We start from the raw sequence: 15,537 nt of genomic DNA on the forward strand, positions 1-15,537 counted from the left end.
ATATTGGTTAAAGCATATAATTGATTTTTTTTTAAATCATGTTTTGATGAAAGGGTAGCATCTGATAATAGATGGATATTGAATTTCAAACAATTAGGATTAGAATATTCATGGAATACAGATTGTAGTGAGAAAACAGTGTTCAGCTTGATTAAACATTTTACGATTTTTATCATCAGTGAATATTATCTGATATTAGTAACATTTCTAGAGGTAAACTATATCAACATATTATTGATAATGTTTTTGACAACACTACTTCTTTAAGCAAATAGAGGTAAAATACAAAAAAAAACCAAAAAACAAAAAAAAAAAAAAAAAAAAAAAAAAAAACAACACATATCCAGATTTCAGTCAAGGTACAATTAATAGATTCTTGTAAATTACTATAATCTGAATTATCCCCTTTTATCAAAATATGAATTATTATCCATTTCTGTAATATAATACTGTAAATTACATTAATTTGAGTTATTGTCCGTTACTATGATATAATACTGTAAATTACATTAATTTGAGTTATTGTCCGTTACTATGATATAATACTGTAAATTACATTAATTTGAGTTATTGTCCGTTACTATGATATAATACTGTAAATTACATTAATTTGAGTTATTGTCCGTTACTATGATATAATACTGTAAATTACATTAATTTGAGTTATTGTCCGTTACTATGATATAATACTGTAAATTACATTAATTTGAGTTATTGTCCGTTACTATGATATAATACTGTAAATTACATTAATTTGAGTTATTGTCCGTTACTATGATATAATACTGTACATTACATTAATTTGAGATATTGTCCGTTACTATGATATAATACTGTAAATTACATTAATTTGAGTTATTGTCCGTTACTATGATATAATACTGTAAATTACATTAATTTGAGTTATTGTCCGTTACTATGATATAATACTGTAAATTACATTAATTTGAGTTATTGTCCGTTACTATGATATAATACTGTAAATTACATTAATTTGAGTTATTGTCCGTTACTATGATATAATACTGTAAATTACATTAATTTGAGTTATTGTCCGTTACTATGATATAATACTGTAAATTACATTAATTTGAGTTATTGTCCGTTACTATGATATAATACTGTAAATTATATTAATTTGAGTTATTGTCCGTTACTATGGTATAATACTGTAAATTACATTAATTTGAGTTATTGTCCGTTACTATGATATAATACTGTAAATTACATTAATTTGAGTTATTGTCCGTTACTATGATATAATACTGTAAATTACATTAATTTGAGTTATTGTCCGTTACTATGATATAATACTGTAAATTACATTAATTTGAGATATTGTCCGTTACTATGATATAATACTGTAAATTATATTAATTTGAGTTATTGTCCGTTACTCTGATATAATACTGTAAATTACATTAATTTGAGTTATTGTCCGTTACTATGATATAATACTGTAAATTACATTAATTTGAGTTATTGTCCGTTACTATGATATAATACTGTAAATTACATTAATTTGAGTTATTGTCCGTTACTATGATATAATACTGTAAATTACATTAATTTGAGTTATTGTCCGTTACTATGATATAATACTGTAAATTACATTAATTTGAGTTATTGTCCGTTACTATGATATGAATTATTATCAAAATAAGTTTTAGACTACTTTACGTATTATTACTAATAACTTACCAGCAAGGGGCGGACCAATGATGACAGCTATCCCGTGGAATAGTGTCAAGAATCCGAATCCGATTCCTAATAATTCTGTCCCGAGAAGATCGACAACAATAACGGACTGGAGAAAACCAAATGTTCCTGTGGTGAACAATCATAGCAGTTAATCCTCTTCTTCTTTAAAATCAGTCATGAAGTGTTACAGATTGGTTATAAAACTGTAAAATACTATTCAATTACTTTATGGTACTTTCATTTGCTATATTACAATAAGATGCTGTAAAGTTGTTATTCTAGTTATCAAAGGTACACATAACCTAGGTATACATTTTACTAATCACCTGTAAATATTCCTAGTATGGCACCATATGCGATGAAAAGCCACTTGTTATATACGAATGCATAGCCAATGGTGGAGATCCCGCCAGTCATCAGGGCGATAGAGAGCGTCCATATTCTATCGATGTGTAAGACGTCGATGATAAACCCGACTAGAATTCTACCAACAATACCTACAGTAAATAGAGGACATTGTCTGAAAGCATTGCAATGTTACTTTTCAATCATAACCACAGGAGGCGGGCGTTAATCAACTCTTAAGTCACCAGTTAAAGCGACTAAATTGTTAGATGTTCGATCCATAACTGATAAAAGCATTATAACATTTAGATATCTGTTAAGAATAGTATTCTTTTTGTTTATTATTATATTTATAAGTTTGTACAACAATTTGATTAAACACGTTAAAGAATTAGAATAAAATAGGAGCGACCTAACACTAATTCATATCATTATCGTTCGGAGAGTGCAAACAATGTCTGTGCGCAAGCGCGATGCCGGAAAATTTAGAAACACAACAAAGCGGCGGGGGCGGGTTAAAACGAAGTTCTGGAATGTCACGTGACGAACTTAGATATCTCCGACCAACAGCGAGTGTCAACCAGTGTTAGTAAGAAGTTGATAGTCGTTATCATTTAAAAAAAAGATGCTATAATTTTGTGAAAAGTCTTATTTTAAATATCACAACGCTTGCCCGAAATCAAATGCATCGAAAAAATAACGATTTCTAACCAGTTCGTCCATTTCCTCTCCACAACTACTATTATAACATCTACAACACACATGGGCTAAACAGTACACACAATTCAGTTTGACCAGAAGTGTGCTTCACGCACTCGTGGGAATTCAACGAGCAAAAATTGGTTCACGTTTTTGTAATAATTTGACTTACATATATCAATTCATTGTTTTAAACCCGTTATGAATTGTAATATTTACAAATACTTTTACGCTCTCACCGATATTGTAAACAAAACACACTCGGAGGTAGAATTTGTCCATCTGAGTAACTCTTTTATAGAGGTAAAAAAACAAGTCCCGCAATCCTATAGTCCGTGTATGGTGTATTTCTTTACCTTACTAACTAGAGTGTAAGAAATAGCTTTCGTGTTACCTCTATTTCTCCTTTGTAACAACACAAGATTCAGACATTATAAAAGATGATTCTACATTGTGATTTATTACTCAATTCAGCATACTGTGGTCCTATCCAGTAAAATATCTGCTAGTGAATACACGAGTACAGGCTAAGTGGCTGTGGTTCAAGGGAGATAAATCCAACATCTAGACCTAATTTATCGGTAGTAGATGCCTTATTCGGTTTGTTTTTCGTGAAAGCCATAAAGTTAATATTCGATATAGTAAACGAAGCGTTTCACGTTTATTCAACAGGGATATATTTTACAAACAATCCTTGAGATGCTTTCATCACTACAATGAATCAGGTTTAAAGTGGTTATTAACTTAGATTTCAACATCGGGAAATGGAGAATTCGGCTTATGAATAATAAAATATATCCATAATAAAGCGACACACGCACCTTTAACGTCAAATTTGTTGTATTTGTACATATTTTCGGTGTCGGAACATTGTTTATCTTGCCTTTTGTTTATAAACATGTTCACGCTCGATTTATTACAAAGAAAGCCGGATGGGTCACATGGCTTGTTACGTGCGAAGTTATTCACATCCGCCGCAAAGAAAAAATGGATTACGAGGTAAACAAACGCGCATGTCTTATATAGGACACTTGCTTTTGCGCCTTTCTGCTAATTCTTGTTTGCAATAAATGATTCTATAGTGTTATAATATATAGTTTCTAACAATCAATCTTAATAATTCGTTTTGTTTTGGCTTTGTCGTGCGAGAATTATCTATGTCAATCGCGGGCGCTAAATTAGTGGGGCCCCAAGGAGGTAAATACAATCCGAAAAGGAAAAAAAAACTCATTGTGCAGAAATGCACAGGAATTGATACTTTGTCTGTACACATTAATATATATTGCACTGTTTATTATGAAGACTATGTTTATCATCACAGTTGCTATTCTTACAGTAACACCAGTACCGTCGTATTTTTACACTTAGAACGAATACCTCCAATGGGGCCCCACCTTGGTACCGGTATATTTGAATTTCGTTAAAAGTCATATCCAGACGCTTGTAGTCTTTCCCGATCCTTGCCATACATAATTATATACAAACATGATCTCACTAATATAACATTTATGTTCCGTCAATATCAAATCGACATATGATATCGAATCAAACAAGTACGTATGTATAGTCACAGTGAAACAAGCATTCTTCCTCGTTTATAAACCCTACAAGAGATAATAATTTCATCACCAGAACTTCCGCCAACCCATACATATATTATGCATAACATTAAATTTTCCCTAAAATGTTTCCGACATATAATACTTATTAGACTCACTGGAAACTCCGGATACAGAAAATACCAGCGCTACATCTGTTGTCGACACGCCCTTTACCTTCGCCAGCTCAGGAATCATGACATAAGGAACAAAGTAAGCCATGGCTGTACAGAAGCCGGATACGGAGAATACCAGGAACATTTTTGTCTTCAATATTGTCGATACTTCCGCTCTGATTGACGGGCCATCTGAACTGTGATCAGTTCGATGGCTTCCACCGGAATCTGTGATGAATATGAATTATTTTAACAAGTGTCCAGAAAGTTTTACAGTCTCTAATATTCGATACGCCAGTCTCTAATTAGTCTATGTTACATCTCGTACATGGTCATGTCTCGGCTTTGAGTGTCGATGTATATTATTAAACCATGAACCAGACTTTATGATGGCATTTTAAGCCGATAGAAATGACATTTATATAACATAGACATATATAAGTGTTTTTGGCTATTCCGACCAAGAAACATTGACGCTACAAAATTCTTCCAATTCCTGTAAGATATATTTATCACAGTTTTACCAGTGAAATATAGAGAAATATTACATTGATAAAAGTGCTATTTCTCACCAATGAAAATTGAAAACACAGATCATTTCGTAAAATTGACAGATCATAAAACCCAGAGGAAAAAAGTAAAAAAAAAAAAAAAAAACAACAAAAAAACAAGACATCTGTTGGTGGGGGTTACCGGTAACACAACATTCAATTCTGAGATAAACTTCCATTTCCATGGAAGGCAGCACAAACCAGTTATTCAAATTACCTTATCAGAGGTCTAACCAAGTCCTCATCCGAACGTCTTGAGAGTTTTCATTTCATCCAAAAACATTTTCGATACTCTAGGGGTTACAATCAATTTCGCTCTCAACACCCCTGGAATATGTCACGTCAAAATTAAAGGCACAAGCGAAGTAATTTGATTGGCTCTAACAGGAAAAAACTGGCCAAGCACAGGCTGATACACTCCTTTTGAATACTACGAAGGAGAGACGCCCTACTTCAAAGCCATTACAATATACCGCAATGCAACCTCGAGATTCGTTTGATGTAAAATGATCAAACTAGTCTTTTCGTTTTGCCCACAAAGTGTCACACATGGAACTTTCAAATGTTCCATGTTCCAGGAGTACATGGAGCGTAATTGACTGTAACCTCTGGAGTATCGGAGATGTTTTTAGATGAAACGAATCCCTGCGTTTGTGATCGTTTTCGAGGAACACTAACCATTACTTGTGCTGACCTTAAATATGATGGCACCGAAAACGATTCCTTGTAATCCAATACCAGCCAACAGGAGGAATGTCTGTCGCCATCCATAGACTTCTAGCCATATGGTCGTGAGCCAGGGTATCACGATATTGCCACACCCACCTCCGGCAGAAGCTACTGCTATCGCCATCGAACGACGTTTGTTAAATTTCAGATTCACTATAACGTTTGCCACTAAATGTGCCATACCAAACCCAACTCCTGTAAAGGTTAATATAACGTTAGATTATTGTATTAGATATATACCACCAGTAGTGGTAACTCTCTAAAGGAAATTAAAGCATTCCTGTCAGTTGTACTGCACGTGCTATACGTACGGTGATGCTTCCTTACAAAACACACAGATATGTATGCCATTATTGACATTGATGTAATGTGTGTGTTGTCATAACGTGCCAGAATCCCCCTCCCATTAATAAATAGAATCATTAAGCGAAAATCGATATGAAAATAATGGAAACGGGTAAAATATCATGATACCTTATTGCACTTCACAGTGGTAAAGCCAATTATATTAAACAAACCGCTGGGCGAGAGCTAAAGAAGCACATTACGCTTTAATTTTACATTATTTCTTTTATATGCAGAAAAAAAACCGGAGAGAAAAATAACAAAAAACCATCTGTTACTATTGCTAATATAATAAATAATAGAGTTTACCTGTGATCACTCCATAGGTGAGATAAAGCCAGAAAAGGGTGGGAACAAAGGCACTGGCTAGCATTCCCACACCTATTAGGGCCGACCCCGTCATAGCTACCAAACGGCAGCCAAACCTTTTCTCCAGTATACCAGCAACAGGTCCTGTAGGAAACGACACCTCATTGTTTAGGTATATACATATACTATTGGAAAGCTGCCAAGGCTTTTTTCCTGGGATCAGCTTTCATATGAAAATCATAATCTCACAAAGGAGAACTCTCTCTTCCCAGCATGACATACAGTGTAATTCAAATCAAAAATTAATTTCATTTAATTCTTTTGCCATATTTAATACATATTTCATTATTGGACACGAGCTATATCAACCCAGTTAGACCTTTCCTAAATACTTACAGAAATATTTTACATAGGAGTCACGTGAAGACAACAAAATATATAAATTATGAATGAAGAGTGAATATTACAGCTTACATAATTACAGAAGAAAACAGGAATGAGAGAGGGTGGTAGAGATAAGGAAATAACATGGTAAGATCTGATAAGATACATGTGAATTCAATATATATGTATATACCATGTGTATATAAGCTGCTGTCCGACACTCTATCTGTCCCCTATTCCATCCAGTCTACGTATACACTGGTACATATGTAAGACATGGATTTTAATAATTGAATTATCGAGCACATCTACAACTTAATATAAAATGGATATCTTGTTGTTATATACCTCTGTCACAAATCGACATCAGATTGATTAGCTAATGTTTCAACTAGATACAATATCATCATTATAATTATTATCTTAACGGCCAGTCAGCACAGAAAAGGTCATTAGGGTCATTAATCGGTGAAACACACACCGATCCAAAAAGGAAAAAAAAACTTCAAACAAACTAAAAGGTAAAAGACAAATGTCAAAAATCTTAAATGGGTATGTTAACACAAAAAATGGTAAGTCATAGTCTATCATATAGATCAGCATTTTACGTAGAGTTTTGTAACTCTCAACAGTTTCAATAAGGGTCTTTAAACTTGAAACGTTACGATGAAAAATTTTCGAGTAGAAAGAAGGTCAGTGCAGTCCAATAAAAAAAGGTTTAACGGTGAACGGCTCATCACATTCTTTGTATCAAGGATTATATTTGCCTTTAATAAATGTACATTTATTAATTGATTAATTTAATTATCAGTCATTCCATATAAGTAAGGTGATTCTGGTCCCAAAAATTAATTTGCATTTGTATGGAATTGGACTAGGGTAGAAGGAAACAGTTAACTTGCATTTTCCCTGAAATTGAGATATACAGGTATAGCAGGTTGGTTATGGAAAATACATCATTACATGTATATATGTTTATAATCAACATAAAAATTACATGAATGTGAGTGCCATGGTTACCAACTGAAAAAATGCTAAAATGCGAAAAAAAAAAAACTGCTAATTCCAACATAACACTACAGCTTTGTAGAAGACACTTATTTCTGAACCCCTGTCTTAAAATCAAATACACTGTCATGGTAACAAACTACTTACATTTCAGCAAATTCCAACCCGAAAATCCTTAACAGCATTACCAAGTGTAAACACTATATAATTTCACTTCCTGGTGCGTATACAGATTCGAGACTGCCCAAATAGTAACACAAAGCTAAAATATCATTCTGAAAAAAATGAAGCCCCAAATTGTCCGCTTCAGCATGACAAGACCATTTTTTTTCTTTAATTTTAAATATTTACATTTCCGGCGTGTATCCTCTATATAGACATACCAACGAAATTGACGTTTACACTTCGGTAAACCTTACGCGTATGAATACATTATTGGTAACCGTGATCTTCCCCTTCAAAGTAGCCGCATCACTGTAACACTCTTACGCAATTAATGTCAATGCGCAGTGATTTTTTTCTTCAAAGTTCTAACATTTAATAAATCTTTATTAAATTAAATATGATGAATAAATATAAGTATAATGATAAAAGGAAAAAAATGTTGTAAATTTAGATAGGAAATAATTCAAATAAATGATGCGATATTGTGGAACTATATTTGCTTACGTCTAGTGTATGACAATTGTTCCCGCCAAATTGGAGTCAGCTGTTCGGCTATTCCATCAGATGTCGAGTATTCTCGCCTAAGCGTGTAATGTCCAAACAATTGAAACCGGAATTTTTTAATGCGGTATTCTCAAAGAGGAAACCAAAAAATTTTTAAACGTATCTGAATCTGTGTTTGAGTCTGTGTTTCGTCAATATTTAGACGTATTTGAGTCAGCGTTTGAGTCTGTGTTTCGTTTCAATATTTAGACGTATTTGAGTCTGTGTTTGAGTCTGTGTTCACCGTCACTATTTAGACGTATTTGAGCGTATGTTCAGTGTCAATATTTTTTTATCTAAGTCTTATTAAATGCGACATGTCCCCTTTTGGGGACTGGGATTAATAGCATGGCGGAGTTCACCTAAGAAGCAGTGTCTGAATCTCCTGCTTTTTTCCAATATTCCGTGTTTATCTTTCGTTTTTTTATTTTTCGTCACATGGTTGGTTTTGTATATGCTTTGCTTTTATTTTACAACGTGATATTGTGCATACATAGCTGTGATATAACAATATCATTCAACTCCCACATACAAATCAAAATAAACGTAGATTGTGACAAGTACCGTGATCACATGACCTCTTTTTATATTTATGCTAGCTAAACTGAAATGGTGTTTTAGAGTCCACGGTACACCAGTATGTATTGATGTAATAACTTGCCCTAAATTGCTTTAAAACACTTTTTTCTTCTCCCCCGTTTCGAATACGTCCATTTCTGAGACTAGCTTTTACAGATATGGCACCTTTTTCAAAGCAAAACAAACCATCCCCTCCTATGTTGACATCCTTTATTTATGAATTACATTGATTCTATGAAATCAATTATATCAATCTTGGATTTATAGGATTTCAATATAATTGATTTCACAACTGGTAAAAGATGAAGACTGACGGATATTATGAGTTTTACGGTCGTCATAGTGATCTCATCGAGAAATTGTGCGATATTAATCTGGACGTATTTGATGCTCGTTAGCTTGCCTTTTGGTTCTGTAGTTTTATACCTAGTTCTCATTTGAGAACGTGACATTACTTACTTGATTTGACAAAAAATTACATATGGCAAATGTTATAGATGAAGCAGAAGACGCTTACTCTTCCATAACACCAGCTCATATTTTCCACGTACTTTTATTTGGAATTTCCAATTTAATCGTTCCTTTGTTCATATTTTGCCTGATTGTTATTGAATTTGAGTTTTTGACACGTGTTTTCGGTTAGAATCAACCTTAGATACGACATCACAAGTACAGAAACGATATCAAGGTGATTGATACTGTGCTCACAAATTTACAAATCCATCAATCTGGTTATGTATGATTTATGATAACTATTGCGATGTCAATGTATACCTAGCCAATTTCATATGACAATATCCAATTCTATTTGAAGGATGACCTTGAGCTGTCATTCAAGGTGATTCAACAGGTTGACGTCAGGCTCACTAACATTGATATTAATTTATTTCCTCTATAGACATCGATATTTAAGTATACCATTTGCGATTCAGAAATGATGATTTACATGCAATTTATAATTAGTTCAAGCTGTATTCTAAATATTAATTACATGTGAACGTTTATAATCTCGTAGCAGACAAAATCAATAGCTGTCATCAAATTTGATACAAATTAAGATATCTTAATTCTATTGCTGTCCAATATAACCGGGACATGTTTAGGCTTTATTTAATCTAAAGCAAAAATACAAATCATCTCACGTTCTAATAAGTTAATACTCCGTCTCCGAAAAAAGCCCCCAAGTTAGGTAGTACCTTCGGCACACACGTTATCTTACTGAATATGATGTGAAATTAAGGTGCATTCATGTCAATAATCTTATCCAAGTAATATGGGAAAAACAGTGGCTCATTAGTCATAATCCTGTACTTCTATTACGATATTCAGAAAAGCACACTGATGTAGATCAGTCGGCATTGTATGATTTTACTGTGGTATTTTGATAGAAATGCTACAGCAGTATGGCCACATGAAGTATACACTTTCATGCACTTTCTTTAGGTAGCGGAACTGCGCGACAATAACCAGAAACCCATTTTTGAGTAGACTTACCAAATGCTAAAAGCAGTCCGGAGCTAAGGGATATTAACCAGCCGATTTCTGCTGCACCATAACCTAGTTGATGTCGTAATTCACTGTACATAACACCGAAAGATAAAACCATCCCCACGGATACAAAGTACAGACTAAAGCTGCTGACGAGAATGATAATTTCTGTCCAAGGACACGAACGACGGCAACATGCACGTACCATTATATGGAGCCTTTGAGAAATCAAGAATGAACTAAAGTAAACACTATGAGAACACTGCCTCACACGTTAATATTGTAACACGTGTCACTACTATGTATATGTAACGGGTCACAGAATTAGTTCACCTTTGTACCAGTTTCATTATATTGTTTTTGTAAATATGTCGTTATATCTGACATGAATTACAATAGTTACATCATATACATTTATTTATACATATCTATATATATATATTGTTTTAGTAAGTAGTTCCATTTGTTCTCCCATCGATTTTACTTCTTAATTAATCTGCTTCTCCTGAGTTTAAAGCTAGTTATATTGTATTTGATTAAAGATGCTTTCTTTTGTATCAACTTTGTGGATGTCATTGATAAATAAACGATGCTTAACCTTCCGGAATACATGGTCTTAATTTCCTTGTACATGTTCACAGAACCTTGTTTTCGCGAATATGTCATCTTTGTGTGATATCGAGTCAGTGCGCAGTCGTGCATACAGCTTGTATTTTGTTTGTCATAGTGTGTCAGTTTGTTTACAGTTACTTAAATCAGGCAATAGGATTACGTGCGAATTTCTTTTCCTAGTTTGTCGCATCAGTTGACTGATTGGATAACATGTCGGATTGGAAACTATCCTGTCACTCGTACTTATTCAATAGGTCCGCCTAGCATGACCATAAATAAATCCAAAACGATAGACGATCCAAAAAGGGTTATTGGGGGTTGAAATTCAAAACAGCAGTGGGTTGGCTCAGCTTTGGAAGATCTTCAGGATTTTGATTTATCGATATGAATATACCGTAATTATTTGACCGTTTGGTTGACTTACCAAATGCAAGACAGCAGCAAAGGGAGGTAATCCAACTGGTTTCTGCTACACCAGACACTAGGTGGTGTCGGTAGGCAGTGTACGTCACACCGAAAGACTTCAACATTCCTATAGTTACAACGTGCAGATCAAAGCTGCCGCTGAGAATAGCAATGTCTGCCCATGGATACAGGTGAAAGGAGCGTATGGTTATCATGTGTAGGAAGTGAGAAACCCCGAACTGTGTACGCAGCGTCACGGGAGTATAATTTTTATCTCACCTTTGAAAACTTCAATTTAATGGTCATTGTCAACACGACCTAAGGGCTGAAATGACCAAGATTTGCATTAACAGTACTATCATATTGAATTATTTTGTTTCCTAATCCAGTTTGTTCACACTTATCTAAATTAAAACAACTGCTTGCTGATCACGACATTTTACGTTTAATAAGTAAACTATTTCTCATTGAGGTCATTATTACGAACGTAGAACTTTTCATATTGGTCATCAACCTGTATCAATTGAAACCTTTATTACGTTGACTTAATCATGCAAGAAAATAGTGATATTGGAAATAAGCCCTTGGATGTCGAATCAAATGAAAACAATGCAGGTTGAGAGTGCAGTAATGTTGCAATTTGAAATCGTCACACTTATCATGCAGCTTGGTGGAAAGTTGTCCATGATGGTTATTGTTGTAGGAAAAGATCGAAATAAGCGGCTGATGTAGAAGAGTATATCGTGTGCTTGATTTCCAGTTCTGGTGGGTAAATATGACGGCCGTGGTTAATATTTTTTTGTTATTCCTACAACAAGTCATCATCATCTAAAGCAATTGAAAGGAAACCAGTAGAGGGAAAATAATGGTTAACTACGATGTCGATATTCAAAATGATAAAAGAACTAATCATTATATGTTTGTTTCCTTATTATCTAAACGAGAACGGTGAACAACGCTTGTTTATGGAGATTTATTACATCAGAATAATTGATGTCCGTTTTGGTTAGAAGCGCTTCGATGACAGTTTTTGTGGTGATTCCTGTTGTCACATCCACAGGGATGATGGTGACCATCGCTATGTTGAATGAGGATGGCAGTGCTCTTTGTCAAATCAACATCACTGGTGGTGTTTGTAATTTTCTCAACAAATATGATGGTATCTATCACTGTTTATTTGATGATGTGATACAGGTTGCAAAGCCAACAGGGAAAACGGTTCCGCTGTTAACAAACTTAGACTGTTTCCTGGTATATGTGATTGTAAAGGCTAACAAGCGTGTGCAATGTAATTCTAATCTTATAATATAAGTTTGTGTTTGTAGGTGAGGGAGGATTACGCATTTTTTAAAATGGATTTTTTATAATTTCAAAATATTCCACAATTGAATATTAAACACTATTTGGTCGAAAGCTTTGAATGTGCATACATAGTATAATAAACAAAATGCTTTTATATCCTCATGGCTTAAAATATAGGCCAACCTACAAGGTATAGCATACTTCATTTTCTGATTTTACTTCACATAGTATACATTTGCATTAAAACACGTTGATTGCATTGACCTTTTGTAAAATATGCTTTTTTAAAATTTGTTTTGCCCTTTGTGCTTACGTACGAAAATTCAAAAAATCAATATTATCTTAATTCACAGAGTGTCAAATCTAGGAGTCAAGATTGCGCAACATCCTATTCTTTCAGAAGTTCAATAGGATTTTTCATGTTTCAATATTTCATTTAGCTAAATTAAAACTTTACAAAAAAGAGAGATACTTGACTTTGTGTAGATTTTATTTCTTATCATTTCTTTAATATGTTGAAAAAATCAGACGAATAGGTAAATTAATGTTCACTTACCTCACTGGCTATATAATTCTGCCTTGACACCATTTATACCTTTATACTAAGCAGAATGCACTCACCAAACATGAGAAACAGTCCTGAGCTAAGGGAAGCTATCCAGCTGGTTTCTGCAGCGCCAGAGTTTAGCTGATCTCGTAATCCACTATACATAACACCGAACGATGTTACCATACCCAAACTTATAAGATGGAGGCCGAAACTACTGACGAGAATAGACGTTTTCACCCAGAAGGACGAACGACAGAAACCTGTTGTCATCGTGTGTATTCGATGAGCCAACTCGTCTCCGTACCAATATTATACGTCCGCTAGATATATATATATATCCAATCTACAGTTCACTGATTCACTAGTACCAATACTGAGGTGTTTTTGCAACCACGTGATAATGGATCAGGTCATACTAACAATAGCGCCTGGCACGATGACCTCCAAATCTAATACAAATGTCTCGCCAGTTACCACAGTGGTAAGCCATTGAGACGATAGTTAGTGAATAGGTTAGTTGGCTTACTTAGCCTAGCCATTTGTTGTGGTCGTTACTTGTACAGCCATCTGTGACGATTTTATTATCAGTATATGTTAACAGAATATTGAATAATGTCGTTATGTTTTAGACAGTTACAAAGTGTTGATAAACAAACTGTATATCTGAGTCCCGACCAGTCAACCTGCTTCACTTCTACAAGCCGAACCCTCCCTAAAGCGACGAAAAAAGTCCCATACATGATCGGTTTTGAGAAATTCTACTATAATATGAAATGGCGTTTCAATAGTCTTAGGGTGACCTTCCTCTTTTAAATGTCATTTTCCACAACCAGGGAACCTTTAACCAGAGTTTAGACGATATAGTGATAACGGTAACGGACGTTAGTTAAAACTTTTATAGTAAAAAAGTGCTTAATTTTTCACAAATGTTAATACCAGTGACTATATAGTGTTTATGACGTTTTATGTCGACATGTCATTTGTTATCTTAAAAGCCAACTAGGTGTTAATATTTCAGGATACCGAACATAATTCAAGCTTACAGATCCTTGCTTTTATGATTATTTGAAATAATGTGAAGGTACCAGAGTGGTTAAACAGTGAATATGACTTTTCAGCTTAATAAACATATAGCCTGACATTATTTTTCATCCTTGCACAAATCACTTACTAATATGATAACCGATTCATGGTGATAACATTGTGACGATAAGTAAAGATGATATACGCTTACCTGAATGGATATAATTCTGACTTTACATCATTATTACCTTAACACTGAATAGAATACTCACCAAACAAGAGCATCAGGCCTGAGCTAAGGGAAACGATCCAACTGGTTTCTGTTGATCCAGACCCTAGTTGATCTCGTAAGCCACTGTACATAACACTGAACGAATGTATCATGCCTTAACTAACAAAATGGAGGCCGAAACTACTGACCAGAAGAGTCATTTTCATCCACGAGGACGAACGGCATGAACCGGCCATCATTGTGCGTAGTCGTAGAGAATTCTAGTTTCTCATAGTAATAGACTTCAAACAACAAATTTCCATACGGATTTCCAGGTAATTAATTAATTTTCTAGATTTTTCTGACAGATATTTCCTGGATTTTACCTAGAAACGATGAATAATATATGTCCTGATGAGTCAATGTTATTTCAACGAATAACCATCTCAAAAAAAAAAAAAAGATTTTTTAAAGTAAAAACGATAATCTTATTTCGTAATGCGTATGACCGGCAAATCAAACAGACAACTGTTTTTATAAGCAGTACAACAAATGTCACAAAAGTGATCTTCTGTTTTCCTGTTGACAAGCTATGTGTTTGGTCCTAGTATGTGTGATGTATATTCTTAACATTATTTTCTTATAGCAGGATACACATGTATGTCTTATACAAGGATTTAACTTAAACACAAGCTGAATAAATCAAACAGACCAGGACTTTTCGGTCTAGTATTATAAACAGTTGATATATACCAATGCTGGCCAAATTTTATCAATGATCATCTTTTAGTTTTCAAAAACATATCTCTATACATTAATGAACAGTCCTTTCTGGCAGCTATACGTGAAAGTGTAATAAACACTGCTCTCTAAA

The 15,537-nt window shown here is 34.0% G+C and overlaps 1 protein-coding gene across 1 annotated transcript in view; it reads right to left on the reverse strand.

The window, feature by feature from the left end:
* The window catches only part of LOC132561281 (monocarboxylate transporter 14-like), a 15,517-nt gene extending 1,790 nt beyond the window's left edge, over positions 1-13,727 (reverse strand). The window contains exons 1-6 of the mRNA XM_060226007.1: positions 13,501-13,727; positions 6,394-6,537; positions 5,689-5,934; positions 4,463-4,687; positions 2,028-2,198; positions 1,702-1,827 (exon numbers count right to left, since the gene is read on the reverse strand). Of these exons, the coding sequence (XP_060081990.1) occupies positions 1,702-1,827; positions 2,028-2,198; positions 4,463-4,687; positions 5,689-5,934; positions 6,394-6,537; positions 13,501-13,699 (1,111 nt within the window). The 5' untranslated portion in view covers positions 13,700-13,727. The remainder of the gene's footprint in view (positions 1-1,701; positions 1,828-2,027; positions 2,199-4,462; positions 4,688-5,688; positions 5,935-6,393; positions 6,538-13,500) is intronic.
* Between the last annotated feature and the right edge of the window lie 1,810 nt (positions 13,728-15,537).

The sequence above is a fragment of the Ylistrum balloti genome, unplaced genomic scaffold, assembly GCF_031769215.1.
Source record: "Ylistrum balloti isolate Yb309-2 unplaced genomic scaffold, AGI_CSIRO_Ybal_v1 Utg371186, whole genome shotgun sequence".
Classification (NCBI taxonomy): Eukaryota; Metazoa; Mollusca; class Bivalvia; order Pectinida; family Pectinidae; genus Ylistrum; species Ylistrum balloti.